Genomic DNA, 27855 nt, shown 5'->3' with positions numbered 1-27855 from the left:
TTTTTTTTTTTTTTCCTTTTTTTTTTTTTTTTTTTAAATCAAGTGAAGAAAGTTGCCACAATCATCACAGAAGCAATTTGGAAGCTAACTCACATTAGTTCAAACCATGTGTCTGAATCTTGTCAGTCAGTGCAGCAAAACCAAAATGCTTGAAAAATTATTAAAAAAGCCTTTCTCAGGAGAACTACAGCGCAGCCTCAATAGCGCACCTCAGCTGTTCAACACATCTTTGATATTATGCAGAGATATTTTTATCAATTTTATGGAGAACTTAAGAGTATTACAACCTTTGAATTCTTTATAGAATAAACTGCAACAGAGCACATTTAGAAAATTTTTTTGCTGATCATTTATAACAGTAAATCTTCGAAATAGTCCTGATAATGGTTAGAAAACCAGCAAACAAGTTAAAAGACACAGGCATAAAATCTCCATAAAAATGTTTTTATTCCTTATTAGTGGAAACTGCATATGAAAAGAGGATCTACTGTGAGCTTTTCAACAAAGGAAACTGCAAGAAAACAGCAATCCTCCTAAGTAGCAGGGACACTGGGGTATCCTGTTCCAGGGCAGAAGACAGCTGTCAAATCCATCTCCTTGCCCTCTTGCAACACAGGGAAGTTACAGTTTTCAGCAAGAGGCTAAAGAAATTATGTCAAGAAATGCTACTCTGAAGCAGCTGTCCACGAGCCAGCGTTTCCCCCTGCTCCTCATCAGTCTTCATCCTCGTTTTTAATTTTCTTCTTTTTCTTCTTCTTTTTCTCTGTATTCTGCAAACAAACAAATGTTGCTATGAACAAACCATAATGGAGAAGCAAAGCAACACATGTAGCTAGGCAACCAAGCTCACACTCAAAGCATCACAGGAACTTCCATACTCAGCAAAGCACAACCCAGGAGATGTCCCTTTCCTCTATTGCTAAATGCACCCCATGTTTACAGCATGGTGGGGCCAGTGGGCAAGGGAAGCTGTGCTACCTGCCACGCTGCTACCAGCTCAGCACTGCGATCAGACTGCTTCAGGCAGCATAGCTGCCCTAAACAGAGGGGAGAAAATGAAACCCCATGTTAAGAACAGCATTTCAAAACTGAACAACTAGTTTGGTTTGGTCTCATCCACTCTACTGTTGCTTGGAGACACCAAATGATGCTTCCTCGATTCAGCAAGTACAGCCTCTGCTCCCGACAAGTCCTAAACACTAGACAGATGCCTGTGGATTGGCACCAAGGGACACCCTCCCCACTAGAAGAGATGTAGAAAGAGAGAAGACTAAAGCTGGGGGTGGGCAGAGGAAAGAAAGGGAAACACTTCTAGTACAAGGGAGGCATTACAGTCACAAATTTCCCAGACTTTTTGTAGCGCAAATCTTCTTGGACATTACAGTGATGGAGTAAAACCGTCCTTGCATACTATGGGTTGTACAGATAAGAATATTCCGCACCCCCATATGTTTTGGAGAGAATCCATTCCCATAAAGGATCAGGTAGCTGTGCAATTCTGCCTCACCTCAACTGTGGGGCTGATGGGGGGTTCCTCACTCAGCACCTCCTCTTCAGCTTGCTTTTCCTTATCCTTTTTCTTTTTCTTCTTTTTGACAGGTTCATGTTCTACAGTTGTCTCTTCTGTACCACAGAAGGAAGAAAAATGAAAGGCAGGTGATCAGTTATTAAGAGTGTAAAAGACAAAAGGAAAAGCCTTCTATAAGATGTGAGGATGCAATGATGACAGTAAGAATGCAAAATACCGAATACCATACTGTACCTTCGTTAGACCTCTACAACTATTTTTTCTCCACTATGCCCTTACCTACACGACTACTCCCTGCTATAATCAAAATATACATAAGACACAAGTGACAATGTTCAGACAGCACTATTCACATCTCTTGGTACAAACACCACTCCTATAGGCTGCTCCCAAAGTTTAAAACAAGCTTGCATGTTTTCATTTGTCTACCAAATTATCTTCAAGTACTCTCTGAAAGCAGGCTGTCCACAGTTTGGCAAATATTTTCACCAGCATCACAAGAGCTGTGGAAGGACTCTAAAACCCCCATTATAAATGCATTCAGCCAGCAGTAGCTTGTTTGTAGCTGGTTTCCCTATCTTGATGTTGGAAATTTGCTAAGCAGCAGACCAGTTTTTTTAACCATTTAGACTGGCAAACACAAAGATCTCTTAATGCTGAGCTAACATAAAGCATTTAATGCAAAAGCAGAAATTCCTTCCTGTCCTGGAAGACAGGAATTTAATTATTTATATAAGCTGAGAGGAATGTTAACCCAAGGCAAGATTTACTAATGCCCTCTTACATTTCTTTTTCAGAACTATTCGTTAACAGCTGGCCTATCTAATCACAGTGGTAAAGGCACTACGATTTACCACTCATTTTCTAGAATACATACCACAGTCTTAGAAATCTCTACGTAAAGAAACCAAGCAGAAATCTTTACCAAGCTGACAGCCTATGCAGAAGCCAGGCTGTTACTGGAGCACACCCAAGTTAAATTTATTTGCACAACTGAGTCAGTACTGGATACCAAGTTTGTCAGTATGCAGTACTCATGAGCAAGTTCATGACATAGCAACCACTGTCCTTCAGTTGGTACAAAACTGAAATGCTGAAACCAGCAGTGTTTGTGGTGTGTATAGTTGCTACTGGAAGTGTGACTCAAGAAGTAATTTTCTCACTGTACTCCGCCAAGAAAACGAATCAATTTTATTTTGAAGCACACTCACTCACCACTTAGAAAAATAACAGAAACAAAACCAGGGCAATTATAAAAACCTGAAAACACACAACCTCCTAACATCTTGATTGTACTTTGTCACAAGTTTAGTTCCTCGAGTCAGCAGAAGGAGTATATGAGTCAAAAATACACTTCAATCTTTGCCTCTAACATAAGCTTCAGACAAAAAATTTGGCTTCGGGGTAAAAAATTTCTAGACATGTCTACAGGAAAATACAGCCAGCTAACACATGCAGTTTTCTGACATTAAAAAATGCCAGAAGCAAAACAGCAAAGGATTCCAGATAAAGGAACTGGTAAATATAATTGTAAGTGGATTCTGCCATGCACATCATTCACAGTGAACAGTGTGCGAGCATAAGGCATTCAAAACACATGTGAAAATAAGTATCCTCACCTCCCTATATATGACATAGGGAAATAAAAAGTAGCTGAAAAGTAAGCATAAACTACATTAAAGCCATACAGTACAACAGGAGCGTACGCATCTCATTTTGCTATGCGACACATTTTCACTCAGCTGGATTGGTAAGCTATGCATTCTCAAGCAAAATGTTGGGTGGTAACATTGGAAAGATAACTTCTTGTTATTACCCTACATGTCATCAAGTCTGACACACCAGGCAGTGGAACCTGTCACAATTTACAACCGCAGAGGATGCACTGTGCACTCATAGGCACTGTCACTTCTCACAGCTAGCAGCAGACGCCTTCATGAAGATTTCAGTTGCTGCTTTCTAGCAAACCTCCTAACATCTTGCTTGTACTTTGTCACAAGTTTAGTTCCTCAAGGCAGCAGAAGGATTATATGAGTCAAAATACACTTCAATCTTTGCCTCTAACATAAGCTTCAGACAAAAAAAGTGGCTTCAGGGTAAAAAATTTCTAGACATGTCTACAGGAAAACTCACTTTCCTGAAGATTTCAGTTGCTGCTTTCTAGCAAAGCTCATCACAAGACTTCATGTATTTGTACCTAGGCAGAATGAGGCTAAAGGCTCCAGGGGTGCTGGTCTTTTCCGTTTGGGTGCAACATTTCTAAGTCACTCACGCCCAGCGGGGTTTCTTTGTGATACACAGCAGCTGACAAGAAAGCCAACAGCTCTTGCTATCAGGCACCGAGGCACAGAAAGCAGCACCCGGAAGAGCAGTTTGATTGATGGCCCTGTGCAGTGCTGGAGATCACCAGCAGTAGTTCCACTCACCCATTTTCCACCAGTTTTCTCTAAGCTTTTACAAACTAGCCTGATGTACCCTCCCTCCTCCACATGACGCTCCGCATGTACAGAATCAAGTTACATGGCCTATCAATAAAGACACCACGTCACGATGTTGCTGTCATTTAAGGCTTTGTGTCTTGCAGGGTTCACTCTGTTAATTTAAGACGACATTTCTCTTTTCAAGACAGATCTCTCCAAGTGACTAGCTGCTACTATATCCTGACACTTAAATGCAATCTGAGCACTTCACTGAGGGCACTGGCTAGCCCTGTTGGTGGTATGCATTCTGTCTAGCCACATTCAGCTTTGAAGACTGTAGTCACAAAAATACCTGTCCTATTTCCCTTCCCCCACCATTAAAACAGGTTTTAATAGACAACTCCTTAAGTGTATTATAACTTGTTTCAAGCACTATCCTTCTGCTTGGTTTCTTTTTAGGTGTAAATGGTGAAAGTGGTTTGAAGTCATGCCTCACCCCCAATCCCCCTGCCAGTTCCTATCCAAAGTACTGCCATACATGCACCCCAAACAGGGAAAGAGAACACGCCACACATCTCATCTTGCAGTAACATTTACACTTCAGGCTAGCACAACTCAAAATACTACCCCCGGTTTACAACAAATATTAAAGCAATAGTTTGACAAATCGTTTTTTCAGTGGCAGCTTCCCAGCTTATTCCTGTCCCTTACCTTCCTCTTGTAATACAAACTGGATCAAAATTGATCTGGCTGAAGGATTCCTTTTTCCCCCCCCCGGACTGCTTTTCCACCACCATTTATCATGCAGCTGCACAAACAGCATGGGGAAGGAGGGGGCAGAGACTTCTTTCACAACACTATGTCTGGATGTGTAATCTCTGACCAGTGAAAAGCTTAATAGAGCACTACATCAAAAAGAATAGAGCCAAGAACAGCAGAAATTAAGGACTCATGCATATTCAAGTGGACATGCAATATAAATCTTAATGCTGGGACCTCGTCTGCACTCTTCTGTGTATCATGGAACTTACTGAACTACTCAAACTTCTTGGACCACCACCACCCCTCCTCTAGCACACTGTGCCGTCATACCAACTGTACTGGAAAAGAGCAAGGTCATGGTCCGACTAGCCTGTGTCGGGGCAATCCATGTACTTTGCTGGGTGGTCAAATACAAGAATTTGCAAATGTAGGGGCAGTGCTATTTTAAAGGGTAGAAGAGAACAGGCTGAAGGGATTAGTTCTGCATACAGGTGATATGAGATAAACAAGCTCTCTGAAAACACTTCTTCCATAGTCTGAAGCAACCGGCACAGTTAGTTCTAATGCCCAAGTATCCAAATAAAACAACCCAGTTGATACGAGGAACTGGGAAAAAGCAGGAGCTACGAACCACACATCTGAAGGATGCCCTGTCTTTTCAGGAAGAAAAGCAACATATGCACTTCAGGTTCTGGGAAGTTTAAAACAAACAAAACAGAAAAGAGAGGACAGATTTCAGTAGTCCACAAATACTCTGAACACCATCTACTGCTCAAATAATTTTTGGTAGCTCAAGGATACTGCTAAGCTGTGCCCAACCCTTAAACCAGGAGGTATCAATGCTCAATAAAGCAAAGGAAGCAAACGCAAGCAGGTTTTGTGTATAAAAGCATGAACCATTGAATAGTATATTTATGAACAGAAACATCCTCCTCATACTGGAAGAGACCAGGCTGGAAATGAATGTAATATTTCACCTGTGAGCAGCTCACGCCTGTGAGATGTCAACACTTGCTTTGATAATGCTAGGGAAGCCCAAGGGAACAATTCTGAGACTATAGTAAGGGCAGTTAGTTAAAAAAATTATCAAAAGAAGTAGCTGTGAGAACACCCACATTCTTGAAAAAGCAAACGGGCAAAGTTCAAGCCTCCAAAGTACTCATGTGTCCTTGTCTTATTATGATAAGTACAAGAGAACAAGCTGGGGCATAGATCTCAGCTTTATAGCACAAAGGATTCTCCCTCCAGCGTAACTTTAATTCTCAGCTAAGTTTAGGTTCCTACAAGTTGCTCCATCCATGTACACCGACACCACGAACCAACCAGCCTGTGGAAAGATCACACCTCAGCGTGAGCTGAGCATGAAGAGGTACAGAACCAGCATAACTACACTCTGATACTCTAGAACACAGCAGCACAGAAAAGGGCAGAAAGGGAAGGCTCTGACAGCCCTCACCTGCTGCAGACACGGGCAGTTGACAAAACTTGGGAGTAGCTCATGCCCAGGCCTGGCTCAGGGTCTCACAGAACTGACTTAAAGTCAACTTCCTTTTCCTTTTCTTCCCTGTCTCAAGTTACACATCGGGTGCTCCACTATCATAGCAAGTATTAGGCCAGCCATTTAGAGGTACTGAAGTGCACACTGGAGAGAAGAGAGAGGGTGTTTCTTAAAATGAACCGTAATATAAAACCAGATTATTTTGAAGTCTCAGTCCAAAAATCTTCCTTCACACAGTAACTCAGAGAAGGAAAGAACTGTGGCTATAGTTCAGTTTTAGCTCTCCAGAGAATAACAATTGTTCATGTACTATGTAAAATCAGGCTGAAATTTCCAAGTGTCATTTCACCTCAAATTCTGACCTTCAATGTTTATATGTTGAAACATGCCAGAAAACATTTCTATACAGAATAAAACAGTAGTCTTTAAAGAAAATTGGGCAAGTTCTGGTTTTACAGAGAAGAGCTTTTTTGCCTTCAGGATACTGAGGCCCACTAAATACAAATCTGCTGAGCAAGAAATTCTGCAAGAAGAATATGAGTAGAGTTTTGTTTTTAAATGTTCTTATATGCTTACAACTGTTTAAAAGCAGATATTTAAAATAAATTGACTGCAGTCTGGTGTCAGTTCATAAAGAAAGGATTATCATTTTCTTTTTAAGTACACTATCATACCCAAGGAGAATAACCAGGTATTGTGGCTGGCTGTGTTAAGCCCCACTGCACGATGCACACGGTGACATGCCAGCACCACAGATGCAGTAACTAACCTTTCATCTCTGCTTTGAACTTCTTTGCTTTCACAGCAACTTCTGTGTCTTGTTCTTCCACCTCCTGAATTTTGCGTTTCTTTGAAACAGCAGGAAGCGTAGAGTCACCAGATGGGTCAAATATTTTTACTTCGCTGTAATGAAGAAAAGTCAGTTTGAGTAACAAAAAGAAGAGCTAGCCCCCAGGTAAGATCCTGCAGTTCAACACAAACTTTCCAACACAACCTCCTGAGAATATTCTCAAATCAATCTTGCTTAGCTAACAAAGCATCTACAGGTAGTGACGCCCTTTCTCAAATACATGAATGGTTCATCAGTAATCATAACTACAGGAGATAGCCCACAAAGTACAACTGCCTGATCTGAACAGAAAATACCAGTTAAGTAAGAGCTTGGTTCTGGTTCATATCTGTTCAAGGCTCTACAGAGCACTTGAATCACCCATTGGATTGATCTGTCTGCCACTGAAAGCCTTTCTATCATAACTGTGTATAGTCACAAGCACATAGTTCCCCACAATTTGTTAAGTCCATATAAGCGTACCCTAAGGGTATATATATACAGGATGAGACGTAGCTCCACTTTTGCTTTTTCCGCACTGCCTCTCCCCCACTGCATTCACAGGGCACAGCTCACAAGGCAGGGTAATGCTATGGCTCATCTCTGTATCACTTGTACCACCAACTTTATGGAACATGCAAATACCTAATCTGTGTTTGAAACTGCCTCTTCTGCAATAATGAATATTGCATGCTCCTTTGGGTCAGTCCCAAACTCCTCTACAGGCTGCAGAGAACCAGCCACACTGAAACCCAGTACTCTTTAGTTGGACCTTTTCAGGGGCAGTTGAATCATCTAATAGCAATGAAGCAATATTTTTCTTATTCATTCAGAATGGAATTCCTACTGAAGGAGAAAGGTGTTTTAAAACAGTAAGCCTAAACTATTCCCTGTGCTCCAGTCACATATTGAGCATCCAAACTTCCCTAAAATAAGAATCTAAAGTAGCTACCTTGCACAGGTTACAAAAGCAACTGAGACTAGTGACTAGACTGGGAAGCATGTCGTAACGCTAGCAGACAGTACCATCAATTCATCCTCTAAGCATCAGAAATTATTCTTATGGGTATGAACACTGCGTATTGCTTTACAGAAATTGATTACGCAGCCTTTTGCAAACACTGGACTCTGCTTCAGTTAAACCCAGGCAAGAGCTCACTGGCTTCCTTGTCAGTCAAAATGCTACCAATAAATAAAAAAATAATTTAAAAAAATTTCTGTAAATAAACAGCTGAATAACCAGCGAAAGATAGGTAATACACTCTCACATCTTTTTTGGAAAGCATACTGAAATGGTTCACTTGAACCTCATGTCTAACAACTACCTCACAATTAACTTCTGAAACATTACTTTGATGTAGCTAATTCATACATGTGCTGGTTTTGGCTGGGGTAGAGTTAATTTTCTTCCTAGTAGCTGGTATAGTGCTATGTTTTGGATCTAGTATGAGAATAAGGTTGATAGCACACTGTTTTAGTTGTTGCTAAGTAGTGCTCACACCAGTCAAGGACTTTTCAGCTTCCCATGCTCTGCTAGGTGCACAAGAAGCTGGGAGAGAGCGCAGCCAGGACAGCTGACCCAGACTGACCACAGGACTATTCCATACCATACGACATCATGCTCAGTATATAAAGTTGGGGAAGAAATAGGAAGGGTGGACATTCGGAGTGATGGCATTTGTCTGCCCAAGTAACTGCTATGCGCGATGCAGCCCCACTTTCCAACGCCTGCCTGCTGATGGGAAGTAGCGAATGAATTCCTTTGTTTTGCTTTGCTTGCGTGCGCTGCTTTTGCTTTACTTATTAAACGGTCTTTATCTCAACCCACAAGTTTTCTCACTTTTCTGCTTCTCTCCCCCATCCCACCAGGGGGGAGTGAGCAAGCAGCTGTGTGGTGCTCAGTTGCCGGCTAGGGTTAAACCATGATGATATAAAACCCATAGTTCCATACAAGACTTTCTTGCTAATCTCCTTAAAACACTAGATTAGCTCTTCAAACAGTCTCTATAAAGCAGCGATACTGCCATTTTTGTACTACAAGGACGGTTTGACAGGGACTGAGTCAGTTTCCCTTTTAGGCAGCCAGACTAAGCCAAACAGCCAGGAATTATCTTCAGTCTCTCCCCCAAGCCTAGACACATTTGCAGAGCATGTCTAACAGCCAAAACATGTCCTGGCAGGAATTCATGACTCCTCATCAAGAGGTCAAAAACCTGCATGCATGTTGTCTCCTCAACACCCTCTTCCCTAAGCTACTGCCTCCTTACACACCCTGATGCTTCATTTACTGACACGGTCTTTTCAAAAGCTGCTCCAGAAATCACAGCCATTGCTACAGTTTGAAATGCCTAGCATATGGAAACAAAAGTTACAGCTAGCCTTGAGAAAGATGTTTGGGGACTGCAGATGGGTGCAACAGTTCTATTTTTTTCCTCACAGAACTAGCACCCAGCCCTGGTTTTGCTGAGCACTTGCTCTCTCTACACCAAAGGTTCAGCAAAATAAGCAGGCCAAACTAAGCAAGAAGCCTGCAATCAAATTAAGTGAAAAACCCAGATGTCACAGCTCAGACTAATAATAACCTGTTCCAATCCTTAGATGTTCAGCTGTCCCAGTTGCAATTTACAGTGTCACTTTGGGCACCAGAAACTGCTCTAACAGTGTCCAGAAAACAGACCCTATTTATTGCTTAAGGTACATATTGTTACATATGGGACCAAAAAAAGGAGATGAAGCTTTGCTCAAAACAAGTGCTGCTTTTTTTCTTTTCTAAGAATAAGACTAAGTAGGTCTCTAGGACAGCTTCCATGTCAGAGAAATTAATTCAAACTCTGATTTTCTCAAATTTAATGTATTCAAACTTGCATTAAATAAAGCTGCTACATATTAGCTTCCTAAACTATTCAGCTTTTTGGGCTGATACTGATAGCATCTAAATATACTTGTTATCTGATGATGTTAGTAATTTGCTACTAGACAATCAGGACTGTTTCTCCAGTTCACTGGCTTTACCACCACTGTAAAATGCGGGGAAAATGTAAATTCCCATTAGCAATGGGACTTGTCATCAGTGTTTAAGAGCACAGAAAATGTTTTCCAGACCTTAAGCTAACTCAGCCCACAACCAAAAAGCTTCTTAGAAATAAAAACATGGAGAGTTAGTTATACTCAGCCAAGCTGAAAGGAAAGACTCTTCACCTCTTGTTTTGATACTTGTCTGCCCTGGCCAAGGCTTTTCCAGTGCCACTTATTCTTCTTATCTACAAGAAAAAGTTTAGAAGAAAGAACAAATTACTCATAATGAAAACAATTCACAATACAAGTTCTACAGCTCTTGAAAGGAATTAAAAATAGAAAGATAGACATATATTATTGGTCAGGCTCTTGTGTACCTCTACGAGTCTTACACTTGGGAGTAGAATAGTGACAGGGAGGTAACCGGGGAGAGCAAGGCATCTGCCTTTCTAATATTGCTCTTCAAGAGCCCAATTCAATTAAAGGACATCTAGTACTGGATCAAACATACCACAGCCACATGATATACAACATCGTACCTCTAAATTCCCAAGACCAGCTCAAAATTGTGCACACTTTCTTTTTTTGCAAGGATAACTGCATGTCAGGGCAGGTATCACCCTATGCCTGGCATAAAGCCAACCTTAAAACCACAATACAGGCCCCAAACTGGATTTGAATTAAGTTTGTATTGGTCAGGTGATCAGTTTGTGTTTTGGTATTAACATGTCTCCTTGCCTTTGTTTCGATGGGAAGCATCACCTCCCATTAAATGCTCAAGGAAAACCAGGCAGGTTTTCCTGGATTATTTTTTTTTTTGTTCTAGCGATGCCAATACTACAGCATTAGTATCAGATCTCCTAGCTTGGAAGGCTGAACCTAGTCATCATTTACACGATCATGTGCAGCAGGCATGCCACCTAAAAGAGGAAAGTGAACCCTGTGTTCTCCCAGCATGCTGGGCCGATGACAACAGAGGGCAATGCAGCAATTTGCAGAACAACATCTTGTTTTAGCTACAAAGAAAGCTCCTTAAGACTAAGCATCACCAGTGCTGAGATTTTAAGGAACCATGGTGGAAAATGTCAGGGGTGAGAAAACCCAACTGTGGTTTCTTCTAAGGTGAAGAGAAAGAAGCTATGACGTAATAAGCATTATCTTTGCAATTAATACAGATATGTAATAGCATATAAAGGTAGGATCTTATTCATCTTGTTCAGAATCAAGATTTTTCAATATAGTGTAAATGAAGACATACATGTAAGCAAGAAAAACTGACATACAAACAAATGGATGCAGCCAGCTTACAAACCCTATTGCTCCAGCCAAGGCTGGGAGAAACTACAGAGTAAGAGTGTCACTAGATCACACAACTGAGTGAAGGGAAAAGACTCAGAAAGCGGTGCATCAGAAAATGATACCATAAACAAGAATGTCAGGTTCATGCAGCCCTCTGCTAGACTTACCCCTCTCTCTTCCAAAAGCCGCAGTCTCGTCTCTACTTTTAGTCTGTTCTCAGCTCCCATTTCAGCACTGGTATTCTCTCCAAGGGCATCATAACGAATAGTCAAAGCAGTCTTAGCTGCCAGCATTCGAGAAATCTGGGAAAGCCAAAAAGAATATTAAATGTTAAGACTTAACATAAGGCAATGATTCACTCTTATCTGGAAACCATACCCACAAAAAAAAGAACAAAGTAACCATTTACTAGTAGTGTTTAGTGTAAAAAACGATCAGTACATCATTCTTTTAACACTGAAATTTCTTGATAAATAGAGGGAAACATCCGAGACAGCAAGTTAGTTACACATATCCCACTCTAACCCAACCTTTACATCAGGTTAGTTTGAGGTGTAATTTCCAGCTGGATAGCTTTCTCCACAATTCAAACACATATTCATCCACCTACATTATAAAAGCCTAAGCTCTTTAAGAGCAAGCCACAAAAGTTACTACCTTTAGCATAACAACAAGAGTCCGATTTTCAAGCAAGACTAAAGCCTTTAGCAGCTTAGTTTACTATCATGTAGAAGAAAGTAGTAACATACCCCTTGAGAAAGCCAGCATTACATCATAACTCAGCAGGAATGCATCTGTTATTACTCAGATGTGTTGAATGGACAATCCCGTTTGTTTTTTCGAACAGGAATGGATGACATCCAAAGATTTGTGGGACAGTGGCATTTCCCACGTAACCATGAAGCAATACAGTAAAGGAAGCCATGGAAAGAGCCTCACTGTGAACCTCAAGCCATCTCATCGACAGATATTCACGCTCTGGAAAAAGCCAAGATGGTAAGCAATTCTGCAACTCACCTTTCCTTTGTTTTTGGCATTGGTTTGTCCCACTAGGGAAGCATGATAGATAAGGCCAAATTTAGGTGTGTCCCGTTTAGTCTTCAGTGCTCTGAAGAGTGCCTTCTCAGCACCCAGTAACTGAACTGTTGAAGCCGGATGTTTTGCCAGATTCAAGAGGGAACCTAGAAGGAGGTGACACAGCAATAGGAATTTGTCAGAGGAGCAGCTAGGGAAGCAGGAGGCTAGATTCCTACACTACTCAAAAGTAGGAAGGTCAGAGCCATCTATTTCTATGAGTGCAGCTTCATGTTAATTTCCTGAAGGACAGGCAAGCCGTTTCAGTCTTTCATGCCTCAACTAACTCTGTCTTGGTTTGATTTCAGCAACAGGAAAGGCAGCTGACTCAATAAAACATATTCCACTGCAGTAATGCCTACTCCTGACAAAGTCTGGCAGCAAGAATGTGTCATCACAGAACTGCAACACGGGTAACTGAAATAAGACTGCTACCTTGAAGCAGTCTGACTGTAAAAGCCTAATTCCACTTTGTCAAAACTTTACCTCAGAAGTGACTGGACTATCAGCAGGAGGCTCAGCAAGTGTCTCAGAAGAGGTAGTGACTTAAGTTGCCCTCATATTCCAAGAAGAATTCAGGCCAACTGAGAACTCTGTCATCACAGACTACTACCAAGCTCATGCTGGTATTCTCAGATTCCTCAAGAGCCACCTTCCCCCCTTTACCACGAGATGTTCATCAGGGCCTTGCATAATGCTTTTATCTGACCAGGTCCTCAGAGAAAACCACTGATGAGGTCATCTAAGCTTTATTTACACTGATCAGTGTAACCCACCTGCATGAGCAATGAGCCTTGCTCCAACCAGTTCACCCACCATGACAGTGAGATTAGGAGCAATGGCCATCATTCTGTTCTTCAGGTAGTCATACAGCTGTGTCCGATACTCAGAGATTTCAATCACCTGGCACAGACAGACTTTGGTTACAGGAATCGGTACTAGCTGACTGACAAATATTAAGAGCTAAATTTATAGAAATGAGGAAGCGCTGAGAATTCCAGTGAAGGAGACCAACAAAACGCACAGACAACCATGAGCCAGAGTTATAGAAAACTTTATACAGGGCATATTCCCAGAGCAGAGTTACATCCACAAAGTATATTGGAACTGTATTGCTCATTCCCTTATGCAACTTATTTTCTCAGCAAAGCTCCTGATAAAGGAGCTGACAACATGCCAAAGACAGTGAAGCAGAACAAAAATACTTAGTAAGGACATTTTCTTTAGGACAAAACCCTGGGACATTCAGTTTTCACATAAATCTTTGCCACCATTCTCTTGAAATGGGATAAATGCTCTTTATTTGTTCCATACAAATACACACAATTAGAATGCACATAAAAAAGCAGCCTGGTCTAGACCAAGAACAGGATCTCACTACTCCTAAACCTGCCACTCCCTGGTAAAGTCACAAAGGGATCCAGCTGGCACCACCGAAATCAGAGGGAGTTCACATACAATCTAGATGAAAGCAGGATAGGGCTCCTAACTCTTCTGGGGCCCCAGTGCTCCACTTTTAACCCAGGGTTTATCACCTAGCTTCAAAAGTGACAGATTAAAAAGAAGCTATACAGCAGCATTATCTCAAGGACTTAAAAGCACAATGATGCCAAAATTCCAACCAGAAGTAAGACCGCCACTTTCAGAAGACTTTGTACAGACATCAACAGTCTGGGATGGCTCAGATGAGGTAGTGACTGTGCACCGTCATGTCTGTACATCAGGAGAGCAACAATATAGGAATCATCACTGCCATCACAAGTGTGTTACCAACACCCTGGGAAAACATCTCCTTGCTAGAAGAGGCTCTGATATGGCTAACTAAATTGGAGTTCCTATTGCTATTCATCCACATGTACATACCTGATCACAGAGATGGATTATGTTGTTTATATCTTCTTCTGATACTTCTGTGCCCATGGAAATCTCGGCGGCAGCCTTCACATCCTCTTCGATCTCCTCTGGTAGGATGTCAGAAACATCAGAGGAGGCAAAATTGCTTCTGTCTCCTGTGGGGGAGAGAGATGAAAGCATGTTTGTGCTGGGGGTGAGATGAACTATTAAAAAAAGCACAGAAACAGACAAAGATAAAAGGCCAAAATAACAACAGCGAGTCAAGTCTGCTGTCATCCTATTCCAAACTCCCAAAATATATGTCAATGTTCTGACTTTATACTAGCTGAGAATGGTTGGAAATATTAAATTTGAAACTAGAAAAAAAGCCCTTATTCTGTAACACTGCATACTTCACCTTTTCAGTAGCTGCTTGCTGCCAAATTTTCAGTCAAGATTACAAAGGAAGAATTCCAGGAAGCGAGCAGTCATTTACCACTAGCCAAACCTATGTAATTCTTCCTACAATTGGGAAAAAAGCTCCCTTAAAACCACAAGTCTCTCTCTGGATTGCAACCTTCATTATTTAAAAACAAAACAAAAAACACCAAACAAAAAAAACCCCACTCATCAATACAAAGCACATGCCTAAGAGGTGCAGCAAGTGTCCAAAATATTACAGTGGTCATTCCTTCTGCTCCTATGAATAATTATAGCAGTTATAGTCTCCAAGAACACCCACGAACAGGCAGCAATTCTCTTTACATCAGTTTTTGGCAACTAATTTCCAGAGTGTTCTGCAGACTAATTGTGATTCTAAGAAGATATGCTGTTGGTCTATGAAGAACTGACTGGTGATATGGTATTAGATTTCTCTTGAGCTTCAAAATGGTAAATTGCATCAACATACAGATGCAAGCATACACTACTTTTCTACTGGCCCTGTTTACACTGCTGCTGAAGGCAGGATTGTATACAGGGTCACAACTAGCTGGATGAGTGAGTCGCTGGTTTACAAATAAGTGCCATTAATGCATTGCACACTAACATGCAACATTCTCCAGGCTCATGCCTCCTTATTACTCACCAACTTTCCGCACACATTTACAATACATTAGGTTATCTGTGATGATTTTGCCAAGTTCAGGGAAGTGCCAACCATACCATTCCCTACAGCGCATGATGTAGTTATTCAGTTCTTTGTCCAAGTCATCAAGAAGTGCTATGAGAAAGAAGAATGGACTTTTTTTTCTAAAAAGGTAATCTAAAAATGGAAAACTCTCAAATCAACAAATTTAAATAGTGTAAAGGGAGATAAGCTGAAGTATTTTATCCCATAAAGACTGGACTGAAACATAAGCTGCAGTACCTCAGAAGTCTTTACTTTTTAGAGAACTGCTAAGTCGCAGGCACGATATTATAGAAATATTAGAATTCCCATGAGTGTGGCCTGAAAGTTTAATCACTGGGACTGTCTTGGACAAACTCCTTTAACAGCTGCAAAGCACATTCTCCTGGAAGGGGAGCAGCAGCCAGTTATTCTTCCTCTCAGTCAGCCAAAGTGCTACACACAAGACTGATGTAAAACCTAGCCATCTAATAAACTTTAAAGAAAGATGTTTTAATAGTGAGAAACTGATCTTGTATTTAATTACTCAATTTAAAAGATTGCATTAAGTCCTTTAGTTGCCTTTATAATATAAATATACCCAACACAAATCCAACAGGCTCACCATTTACCAGATATGACCAATAACTGGATGTACAACAGAAGAGTATAACACCGACAGCATATATTGCCACAGAGCCCTGAGGCTAAAATATTTCCTGGTAATGCAATATCAACATTCCCATCTGTTGTCTCAGTGGTAGTGACGAAGGAACTGAATTAAATCATTAATTTCAGCTTAACTATGTTTCATCATTGACAACAGTCTGGGAATTAATATTCCAAACAGGACTCCTCACCACTGCTTCACAGCAAGCACACCAATTACAACGTGGATGTCTTCAAGGAAAAAGGAGGAATGGGCTTTCCTAGCTGTGTTTACAATTTTAGTCTGTTTTCCATTAAGAAAGCAAGGAGATGGAATGCAGCATTACACACTGCAGTGGGTTTTACATGCCTAACGCAAGAGTCTGTTTCTACATTGCCCTCTATGCAAGATACCACCAAAATGAAGGGTCAGAAAATCCTGTCCTGTGGGGCTCATTCTCCCAACACTACTCAGAAGGGAGGCATGTTGCAAAATAAAGTCTTCAGAGGACTGAACTAACATTTCTTGTATTTCAACTGATCTCTATGCAAAGAAAAAGTGGACACCAGTTTACTGTACCACCCCAAAAATGTTCCTGCTTGTGGAAAACCCACCTTATGCCTAGCTGAACATCAATGCCCAATTTGCTGAAATATGCTAGGAGGAAACTGACAGCAATACTTTTCTGTAACCAAATGTAAAGAAGTCAGCTATCCTAAGCCGAATCCATTAATAATTTAAGCTCTAAATATACTTACAAATTGCTTGGATAATCATGGTATCTACTTTGTCTGGGCTGAATTTCAGCTTGTATCGGGAAAGGCTGAGGAGACAGAAATACAGTTTCATCAGCATCCTGACATCCTGCTGCAGAGTATGTCCCAGGTGTTCCTATTTTACATTAGTATAGCTGTCCATACATTCACTCATACCAGCTCAGTTTTATGCCACCGACTGCTCTCAGCTGTGGCCAGAAGCCACACTGACAGAACTTTCACAAAAGCTACGACACATGTGCATGCACACACCCCTTGACCAGGGTGAAAGGGAAAGTTAAGGCTATCTGTACCATACGCAGCAGACTGAACATGAGTGCTGTGGCAGGAAATTGGCTGTTGGTTTCTTTCTGCATGGTTCCCCACAAAAAATATTTGTCAACAGCCCTTCCAGTTCTGCAGCATCTGGAGACAATCCACAAAACTGTACCTACCCAGCAGCAAATATCAGCAACGCTAATGTGAAGCAACAGAAGAAACTTCCTGGAACAGATTCTCACTGTCTGAGAAAGCCCATTACCATCTGGCTTTAATGTATATTTAAAATTTCTCAGTATGCTACAGTAAAAGACACTTGATATCAATGAGGACTTGCATCTTCAAAGTCCTTTTTCAACATTAATGCCCATTTTCTAAGCAAACACACATTTATTTTTAAGGAATTAGCTACAGCAAAGCAGTTCTCTAACTTGCCAATGGCTCATGGACAGGACAAGCTCATGTCAGAATATGGATTAAAAGTTACTCATGACTGAATGCTTGACCCCATGCTGATCCAACAACTTTGTATTTAACTACTGCTCCACTAAACCTAAAAGGCAGTAATAGCAAGGTAGGAAGACAACCCTGCCTTTAACATTCACAGTATGTATTATATGGGTATTTATTCTGGCAAAAATCAGCAAATCATCATCTTCACCTCATCATCTTCACCTTGTCTCTCGGTAGCAATGGAGTTTTAAATGACCCATTTGACTGCTACAGAGACATTTCAAATCAAATCCTGAAGTACATAACATGCAAAGGAAAGCTATCAACTTCAACTTCAGCTGACGATGAAGCCTTTCCCTAAATGGTGGGTGCAAACTGGAAAGCCCTTCCTTTATAAAAAAAGATTTCAGATACAAATGTGTCTTGACTTACAGAGTATGAGACCATGTCACATACTGAGAGACACTTCAAGCAACACAGCATAGCCAAGGACACAGCAGTGGGGCAGACATGGGATGAAATAGAGCTGTTCTAGGAACTCACCTGTGCGCCAGACCCAGACACATAGCTGCCATCTCTCGAGCAGGGAGGCCTGTAATAAGCCCTTCAATCTGTGAGCGAATTCCTCTCATCAGCTCTGTAACCATTGGGCTGTGTATACAACTCAAATTCAGCTTGTCCTGCAGGACAGAAATCGATGGCCCAAAGTCAGGCACAACAATGACATTCCTCTAAAGCCCTTCTTCCAGTAGCCTTATCTCATTATACCTGATTTTCCCACTGCAATCTTGCGATCACACAAGAGTTGCAGTCATCTTTGATGATCAAGGTAACAACACCCCCAGTTCCCCACACAGTAACGATTCCAGTTTGAAGATGAGATTTATAATTAATGCTCTACCTGCTATGTAGACACTGGACCCAAAGAGTCAAGATTTTGCAGTTTACTAGAAACAGTTTGGCCACAGAGACAAAATTCAGAGGTAGAGGGTTGGGGGCTTTGCGTCTTTTTCAGAGACCAAAACCGAATAATCAGTTCAGAGTCCTTGGTATTATTCACTTTAACACTAAATCCTCCTCATTCTGCAGCCTACACCAGTCTCCTAAGACAGCATGAGGAGGTGGTCAGAATAAAAAGCACTGGACAGGGAGCAATCAGACACAAGATGGGAACGTGGTATTTGACACCTAGGAGACATTGGAGAAAGCAGTGCATCTCTGCTGTACTTCTTCCTTCCTCTGGTAAGCAAGGACTGAAGGATGTGCACAACTGCTTGTAGACTGAGGAAGGCAGAATGATGTGCACTCCCAACAAGACAATATTGCTGCATCTGTTAGCGAGGAATAAGTGTGTCTGTCTCCCTGGCTGTTTTTTTGTTTGGGTGTCCCTTCCACCTCCCCCGTCCCCGTCCCCCCCCACCTTCTTCTGCAGGGGATCATTAGGAAAATTATTTTTTTAATCTGCTGGGTTTCTAACCAATATTTAAGAGAGAAATCAAGCAAACCAGAACATCTCAGTGCACTTTTACCATACCATTCCCTTGTGTACTCAAGATGACATCTTCCCAGTATACATGCAATACACATTTGATTACAAATATTAGATATCTTCCACTATCCATTAGATATTATCAAATACAACATTGGCAGCATAATCCATTGCTAATAACTGCAAAATCTCTGGAACCTGACCGTAAGATTTCAGTAGCATGAGACAAAAGGAAGAATGGCAAAATCAGTTATCACCTTTATGACACCTCCAAGTTTGGCATCTGCTACAGCCAGCTGTTCATGGGCATCTTTTGCTACTATCTTCTTGAGAATTTTCTTCAAGTTCTTGCTGAGCTTGCCTTCTACAAGAGCTGTGGATGCTGTATAAAACAAAAAGACCAAAGATGCAGTTTCTTTCCCCTCCGAAAACTTGTAAAAATAGTATTCCTAATGGTATTTTTTATTCTAACTGCCCACAGTAGCTCTAGTCTGACCTGCAATACTACTTCACCGTGCAGTGGCTAAAATCAAAATAGAAGAAAATTATATACTTGCTCCTTTGGAGGCCTAAATCAAAAACCCTTCTCCCAGTTGCCTCTTCTTTCTCCATGTGATTTCAGTTCTATTTCTGTCAACTTTGATTAAGGATCTCTACAAACAGTATGCCATATGCTTTAGATATATGTTTAACATTTCCAAAGGCAAGGTTATATGGGAATATTTTGCGTATCATTTAATTAACCAACCATTTTCCAGGTCCCTTAGTCAGCAATCATATCCTAAATTGAGTAATGGCTTATTTGCATCCTCTGATGATGATGATGTACTATCTAAAGCCCAACAAAGAATGATGCCAAACACACTGACTGGGCAGACACAGACCCTTTTAATATAGCATGTAGACTGAAGAATTTTAAAAGGATGTTCTTCATTCTCAAGTATTAATAGATCTGTAAAAGCTTTACAATCCCACACAATATATTTTAAGTAGGCACTTATACAACTCTCTTTGTGGGTCAGCTCTGTGCTCCACTGAACTTCTGTGATTGATGCAACATCTCCATCACAGTACAAAAGCCAGCGATTTTTGATTTCCAGAACCTTAATGAAATGCAAAGGTAAAATCTAAGTGATGTGCTGAGTTTCCTCGTAACCTTTCTACAATGGAGATAAGTTTCCACCTTTCAAGCTGGCCAATAGGTCCTAACCCACTTAAACCAGCCAGATATATAGTCTTCCCTTCAAAAGAAATGTGGCATAGGTAGTCTGAATAATCCCTCCCATTTCACAGATGAAGCAAACCTGAAGCAAAGTAGAAGTTTTTATTTCGGTGGGGGGGGGAAGGCATGTTGTTTTCTTCAGTGAGGTTTTGAGTTTGTTGGTTTTTTGTTTGAGTTTTTTTGCAGGTTTTTTTTTTTTGTTTGTTTTTTTTTTTTTTAAATCAGCCTAACTATACATGACCTGAATCCAAGCCTATGCAAAAGCAACATAATCCAAAAAATAGGCCAGGAAGAGGAATATAGAGCAGCTTCAACCTCAGTTCTTTCACTTGTATCTTACATATGATGGTAGGGTCTCCATTCTTGTCTCCTTAGCTTCCTTTATAAACTATCCCTACCACATCAGAATATGAAGATCCGTTCTTTACTCATAAACGTGACCTGGAACATCCACCTACTGATGTTATGCAGCACATTCAGCAGCAATAGTCACACCATTTCTGAATGATTAGCCAGAACTTTTATCATTTCTGTTCAAACTAGTCCACAGTATCGAGCATTTAAGTGTTGAATTAGTAAAAATTATTGAATATAAGGCTTTCCATTTTGTTTAAACTCCTGAATTTCTTTTAAGTGGAATACAGGCATTTTTTTTAGGCTGAAAAACACAGGAACAATATGTGTCCATAAAACAAAGGCAGTTGTAATCATATATGTACTCTGATATCTGTCTGTTGTCTCAGTGGTAGTGACGAAATGTTGACTCAGATCAGTTATATTCAGCTTCAACAAGAATCCATCATTGACAACAGGCGACATATATCAGTCAAAACCTTCTACATGGTGCTCATTAGTGAGCTGCCTGGGAAATAAGCACGGTAGGAAAAAACTAGACTTTATTACATCTCTACTGCACTATAGACTGGATGGATGACCTCATGAAACAACAAAAACAGTTGACTTTGAAAATTTTGTACTTTAAAAACTAACCAAAGAAACAAAGCAGGGACAGAGGTAAGTAATGAGTGAACTACTGCATGACAAGGATTTTTTTTTTTTTTGTAAGAATGGTGTTAACTCACTTACCAGCAAGTGCTTCTGTTGTGTCCTGAAATTTTTCAAAGTGTTTCAGCTTTACTCTACAGAAGAAAAATACAAGTGTGTAAACGAATGTACATAAACCAGATGCTACAACCATTTTACTTTTTTTTCTCCCTCCGCTATTACAGTTCCCCTCTTCTCCTTAAGACTGCAAGAAAGCAGAGATCAATATCCAGATCCTCAAAAAGAAGGAAGAGCACTAAACCTGCTGATTAAGTTTGAGCCTGATGTGACTTTTAGCTGGGTCTCACAAACTATTTAAAAAAAGAAAAAAAAAAAAGGGATTTTGATTTAGTATTTCTAGGACCAACATAATCAGAAAACCTAAGCCCCCTTTTTGTTTTGTAGTTTATATTTAAAGACAGACATCCATTTAGATTTTAATATTGCACCCTGATTAACTATGTGTCACTGCCGATTGACAGATGATAGCATCTTCCCACTCATCTTCAAAAAGAAACCTTCTGCCTCCGTGGAATGCATAGCCTGCACAGCTCAGATCTAACATGCTTTTTAACTAAATGCATCTTCAAAGACTTTAAAACTGAACTGATTCATTGCCCATGAATCCTCAAGCCCTCCCTTGTAACTAGATGTTAGAATACAAGTTTTGAACTGAGCTTAAAACAAACAACTGAAAATTCTTCCATGCCCTAACTGCTGACCAGAGCCAAAAATCATATGGACAGTGTTTAACCACACTGTGTCAGATCCTTATGCCCAGCTTTCCTCTCCTCCCCACACGGTCTGTGGTGTTGATATCTAGAGTTACAGTTAAGAAGCTATCTCAATCCAGTAAATTCCTTGTCAGGGACAGGCATTTGACTAATCCAGTTCTGATTAACCACTGCTCTTTGTGAGTCAAGTATCTGCAAAGGAAGCAAGGTCACAGATAAAGCTGAATGCTTGAGTTAAGCATTTGCAGAGCCCCACAGAAGCTCCAGGCTTATACTGATGCCTTTTCAGAAAGGCAGGAGAGACAGGAATTACTTTGATCAGAGGAGAGATCCATTAAGAGCCACATCCTGTCTAACAAGTGTCCAAGATGATGTTTCCAAGACAAGATCAACAACACTACAACAGGCAGATGTGGGATATTCCAGCCTCTCCTCTAAATACTGTTACAGAGCAGGATAAATCCAAATCACAAGGCATAGCTTGTTCAGAGGTATCCATTACAACCAAAGCTGGTTAGAAATCTTCCAATAAAAACACTCCAGCCAGACTTGGAAGGAATCCACTGTTGTCTCCAGCTTTAGGGCAATTTGCTAGAAAGGCCAGCTTGGTCAGTAGACACTGCAATCCCTGTACAGCTACACAGTGGTGCTAACACTCACTGATGGCATGGGCAACAACATTAACTCAGTTTATAGTGATTCACATGCTATTATTTTCAGCTGGATTAAACTTTTTTTTTTTTTTAAAGAGTTTCCCGTGAGCACAAAAACCTGTCATTTCAGCCAGTTCCAGCATAACAAGCTTGGATGTTCTTGTCAAAGCATCCAGACCTCCTTAAAATATTGTTCAATTTTTTGCTCCAGTGACACATGGTAATGACTTCTGTAGCTTAATTACACTGCAAGGAAAAAAAAGTTATTCTTTCACTTTGATGTTCCATTTTACATTTCTCTGAGTATCTAACTTCATATCATCATTGTTCACAGCTTTTAGGTTTTACAATACTGAAAAATAAAAATCAATACTTCTTTCTGAACCTCAGATGCGCATAACTACAGGCAGCCATATCCTTCCAAAAGCCAGGCTGCTATCCCCACAGAAAGCTGCTTACATTTTGTTTGCTTTTTCAGGAGTTTCGAATTCTTTCCATAAACTGTCAACTTCTTGGAGTTTTTTCTCATTCAGAACCTGTAGAAGAAAAATAAAACAAAACAACAAAAAATAGACAACAAAGAACCACACAACTATATTTAAAGCGCTTCCGAACAATCTTCAACCCTGCATTCAGCAGAGAAGACCTGAAGCACATTTACAGCATATCCAACCACTGGAAGTTAATACTGAACGAGTCAAACTCAATTTTGGTGATCTCCAGTTTCATCGTTCTCTCTCAGCAGCTTTATCCTATTACCATACACACAATATTACAGTGTTTTTACTTTCAACTGAATTACAGAAGTTGCTCAATAATGGCTGGGTCCTTCTGAACTTGCACATTAAAGCAAAACCCTGTCCTTGTTTATCAAAACTGGGCTTGCTCCACCTCCTCTACAGGACTCATTCACAACCCCAGTGACCCAAAACCAAACCCGCCACTACTTTGGGAAACTACAAACATGTCTGGGACACCTAACAGGAAGGAGGGATCCCACAAGTTATTTTCATTAATCTGAGCTAGCCCAAGGAAGAAAGAGAACTTCTCCATAAAGAAGACTTTTCACTACAGCTTGGTAATCAACTGAGCCAAGAATTACCTAAGAGGCAGCAATGGCTTAATCTCATCTCTGTACAAAGGGGATCCCCCTCAGTTTTTAAACAGCAGAAGATTAACAATTACACCCCTAGAGCCTACACACATTTCACAAAATGCAGAGTGTACTGCAAATTCCTAGAAAAGTGCTCAGGGGAACAGTACGGTCAAGATCTTTACAACATTATGTTCTTTACACCTCACTCAAAAATCTTGTGGTTTTGTCCCCACAACGCAAATGCAACACAATCGTAATTTGACTCAGTGCAGAAATCGTTCTTGGGATTACGAGATTTTGCTCCCTTGCAGATTTTTAAACCCCGGTCAAAGGAGGTTTGTTTTTGTTTTTTTTTTTTAAACTCATTTACTATCTGAGCAAATAAACATAGTAACTCCTTTCCCACAGGACTCCAAGACACAGAAAAATCTTGGGGCAACTCTTCCTTTCCTCAGCCTGCTGATTCTTTCCTCCAATTTACCTTTCCTACCCCAAGGCCTACAGAATTTTCAGCCTCTATAAACAGACATGGGTACATAGAGAAAAATAGACACAGAAGTTGCTAAACCAAGGTTGTTAGTAATAGAAATTACATGCCTATGGATATTTCGTGTCCTGTAAGACTCATTGGAAAAAGTCTTCCAAGATCTAGAACATGGCTATGCCCCATTTGCCCTTACTATGTAGACTGTTTGCTCCTCTGATGGGAGCAACACCTACAAGGCAACACCTGAGAGCTACACAGCTTGCAGAGGACAACAGTTCTTGATCACCAAGGCATAAAGACAGAGCACAGTTATGCTGGCAATGGACATCTGTGGGCACTGCTGAAAAGGGAAGCAGGTGACCATGACTGTCTCCCAAAATTCGGAAGCACAAATTCTGTCCAACCCTCAAGTAACTCTAAACCAAAAAAACCCCAAACAACCCCCCCCCAAAAGCCTAGCAGTGACATCTTTAGGAACTGCTTTAAAAAGAAAAACAGCTAAACTCTGCAGAGAATATTTTGATACAGAATGAACATACAAGTGTAACAATGACACAAGTTTGCAGCTGAATAGCTACCCTGTCTAGGTATGTGATTGAGAGGCTTGCCCTGCAGATGTGCACTGTGGCTGGGGCTCGCTGTATCTGGCCTTAGCAGCTGCAAACAGAATCAACATGGAAAACCAAAGCTTGCCTCAAAACATATATTTTAATAAATTACTACTTCTGCTCAGTTCCAGCAGACAGCTTTCACCTCTCACCCAATCCAGCCCAGACACCATTTGCAGTCCGCTGTCTTTCCCACGGTGTAGGTGTTTAACAGCCTGCCTTTGAACACTGCTCCTTGATGCCTGGTGCCCTCTAGCCGCTTTGCACACACATCACAGCCAGACCCCAAGCCCCAGCTGGTGACACCTGCAGCGCAGCAGCACTTCTGCAGAGAGACGTTTTTCTTTATGCCCCTCTTCCTACCTTTGCTTTATGCCTACTCTGCTTTCAGAAGTGAAAACATGAGTTATTTTCAGCCCATCCTGGCACCTGTGAAAGGTTAAAAGGCCTTGGCTGACTGCATAAGAGGTAACTTTTTTTTTCTAGTAACTTGGAAGATGCAGGATACTAGCCAGTGTAAACATCCAGTGAGCAAAACCTTCAGTGAGACTGCTGTATGTGTTACCGCACCAGGTAATAAGTTTTGGGAGAAGGGGGAGGGGGGCACAGAACAGAAGCTATCTGCTTTTAGAAGTATTTCTGTCCTCTCCCTGAGGCTCACATCTTGAAATCCTCCTTGCCTGAACTGCACAGCTGCACTCCAATGAGGAGAAAAGGTTTCAGGGCAGATGAAGTAAACACAGTGCTCGTAGAGCACCAAGGGTATAGTTCTGCAGCAGGCTAGGGCAAAAGAAACCAGCACATTGCTGTCTTTGCACCTGCATTCACACAAGCTAAAGCCAGAAAAAAAAGACAAAACTGGGAGGAAAAAATACAAGCATTATGATCAAACTCTACGAACAAGCTGGTGGAACTGTACAAGTATCGACACTCGAGCAAGAGAACAAGCCAGAGGGGAGCACGGCACTATACCAGCTCTAGTTTAGACTTGTTCAAACCACCATGAAACTGCAGCCTTTGAGCCACCTCATCAGGAAGCTAGCAGAGCCCCGTGAAGCGGTCCGTTCCTCCCAGCCGAGGGAGGGAAGTCAGACCACACGCTATACCTGCGGGCAGGCTCACCCTGCCCGTGCGCTCAGCCTGCCGACCAGCCCCGCTTTTGGAAACGCGCTCAGGCCCAGGCGCCCCGCACACCCGTAGGGGAAGGCGCTGCCTGCCCCCCAGCGCCCCTGCCTGCATCCTCAGGCTCTGCTGGAACATCGGCCGCGCCGGCCCAGCCAGGAAGAGAAAGCGGCCAACGTGCCCAAGCCCGGATGCCTCCGGAGACTCCGGAAGGGGCACGGCCGCGGGTGCAGGCCCTCCGACCGAGCCCACCACTACGGCTGGGAGAAAGCGAGCGCCACGGGCGAGGAATCCCCCCTTCATCCCCGCCAAGGGCCTTCGTACCCCAGCTGCAGCTCCCTCCCCGCGCCCCTGGCCCGAGGCCTCCCTCACAACACGGCCTCTCTGCCTCTGCACCCCCGCCCCCGGCTCCTGTCCGGCCCCAGGGGCACCGCACGGGGCCGCCGCACGGAGTAACTCCCTGAGGAGCCGCCGTGTTTCTCCCCCCGTAGGCCCAGGGCACGCCCGGAGCGCTCCCCCCAGCCCAGCCCTCAGTGCTGCGTCACCGCAGGGCGGCAGCCGCCCCCCGCGCCGAGACCCACCCGGGCGGCGACGGGCCGCGGCCGGGCGAGAGGCACCGCACCCGACCGGCCCTCCACACCCCACCTTGAAGATGGCGTAGCCAGCGGCGGTCTCGAACAGCACCAACATGGCGGCGGCGGCGGCAGGGACGGCGGCGGGCCCGGGGGGGGCGCGGCCACGTGCGCCAGCGGACGGGACCCCCGGTCAAGCACACGCGCGCGCCGGAAGGGGAAGCGGCGGCGGCAGCGGAAGTGAGCGCAGCGGAGGGGGAAGCGGTGGGGCCGCCTTCCCCGCGCGCTCTCGCGAGCCACGTGGCGGGCGGTGGGACCACGCAGCCGCGCGCGGGGGGCGGGGGCGGAGTCTGTGCCACGGCCGGTAACGGCAGTTACCGGCCGCTACCGGTGGTCTCCGCCCCTTTGTGGCCTTCCCGCTGCGGGCGGCGCTGTCCGCCCCAGGGCCGGCCGGTGGCTTGGCGTCAGCCGTACCACTGCGTCGTGTTCATGAAGGCTCGAGCCTCTTGACGTAAAAAACCTCCCTGTAAGGGTTCAGACGGCTGCCCTGTGGGCGGGGGGGCCTTTGTGGGAGCCTGCCCGTGTTATGTGCCAGCCTGGCCCCTGGGTACCGCACCCGCCGCAGCCGTTCACCAATTTCTGCTTCCTCGGGAGGAGCAGGTGCCTGCCCAGCGCCTCCTGGGCCCTGCAGGTGCAGTGGTTGGCGGTGGGGACAGCTGCTGTGAGGAGAAACAGGCCTGTGCTCGAGGACTCGGGTGCCCATGTTGGTAGTTTTTGTTGCCTGAGCAAATCCTGATGCAGGTTTGAGCTGGTGGCCCCTTGGGTGACCCTGAGCTGCATTGGGGTGCTGCCTCCAGCCCACTGCGTTGTCGGGGTTCAGCCAGCGGTCTCAGTCTTCTCTGCACGCCGGCGTGGATCCCCTTCCGCCCACTCCGCTCTTGCTCCTCAGGCTTGTTCCCAAGGCCTTGTCTGCAGGTCTTCATACAGATACAATGCTTTTTGGTAAAGAATCTGTTGCGACTTAAGTGCAGTTGCGTGCATTTAAATGGTTTGCTTTTCTGACAGAGAAGTGCCAACTTATGTGTATTTAAGACACAAATGTTAAAGGCTGCTTATTTCCCCATGCTGCTGCAGTGTCCCCAGGATACGGGCATTTCTGTTTGGGGGAAGGCGGAGGCCGGAGGCGGCTAAAGCCGTCCATTTGTGCCACCTGCTGGTTTCTGTCTTGGTAAAGAGCGTCTTTGTGCGCACTGCTGCGTCTGGCCTCCTTCTACGCCTGGGTCCAGGCCGTACTGAATAATTTAAAAGCTGCACGCCAGTGGAGTA

General features: G+C 42.8%; 1 protein-coding gene and 4 non-coding genes across 6 annotated transcripts; all 5 read right to left on the bottom strand.

Annotated features, from left to right (window-relative positions):
• Nucleotides 1-430: 430 nt before the first annotated feature.
• On the bottom strand, nt 431-26769 carry NOP58 (NOP58 ribonucleoprotein). Of its 2 annotated transcripts, XM_087733625.1 has the most exons (16): nt 26603-26665; nt 23104-23180; nt 22823-22890; nt 21300-21352; nt 19249-19373; nt 18046-18182; nt 16774-16838; nt 15346-15480; nt 14289-14434; nt 13202-13328; nt 12369-12532; nt 11519-11653; nt 10236-10297; nt 6978-7111; nt 1508-1623; nt 431-770 (listed from the first exon to the last, which is right to left on the bottom strand). In XM_087733625.1, exons 3-16 carry the CDS (start codon nt 22861-22863, stop codon nt 714-716), a joined length of 1497 nt encoding a protein of 498 aa, XP_087589751.1. In that variant the 5' UTR covers nt 22864-22890; nt 23104-23180; nt 26603-26665; the 3' UTR covers nt 431-713. The 2 variants fall into 2 exon arrangements, with proteins under 2 accessions (XP_087589751.1, XP_087589750.1); XM_087733624.1 differs by lacking the exon at nt 22823-22890 and having other exon boundaries at nt 26603-26769.
• LOC148052316 (small nucleolar RNA SNORD11) lies at nt 12950-13035 on the bottom strand. Its single transcript, XR_015699381.1, has one exon. It is a non-coding gene; the product is annotated as a small nucleolar RNA SNORD11 (small nucleolar RNA).
• Nucleotides 14100-14183, bottom strand: LOC148052315 (small nucleolar RNA SNORD11B). The gene has a single exon (XR_015699379.1). It is a non-coding gene; the product is annotated as a small nucleolar RNA SNORD11B (small nucleolar RNA).
• LOC148052314 (small nucleolar RNA SNORD70) lies at nt 16109-16196 on the bottom strand. The gene has a single exon (XR_015699376.1). It is a non-coding gene; the product is annotated as a small nucleolar RNA SNORD70 (small nucleolar RNA).
• On the bottom strand, nt 20941-21029 carry LOC148052313 (small nucleolar RNA SNORD70). Its single transcript, XR_015699375.1, has one exon. It is a non-coding gene; the product is annotated as a small nucleolar RNA SNORD70 (small nucleolar RNA).
• Nucleotides 26770-27855: the final 1086 nt, after the last annotated feature.

The sequence above is a fragment of the Nipponia nippon genome, unplaced genomic scaffold (genome assembly GCF_047370975.1).
Source record: "Nipponia nippon isolate SJK-2023a ecotype South Korea unplaced genomic scaffold, ASM4737097v1 scaffold_5, whole genome shotgun sequence".
In the NCBI taxonomy this organism is placed as follows: domain Eukaryota; kingdom Metazoa; phylum Chordata; class Aves; order Pelecaniformes; family Threskiornithidae; genus Nipponia; species Nipponia nippon.
The sequence above is the reverse complement of the archived record's forward strand: the minus strand, read 5'-3'. Positions and strand labels throughout refer to the sequence as shown.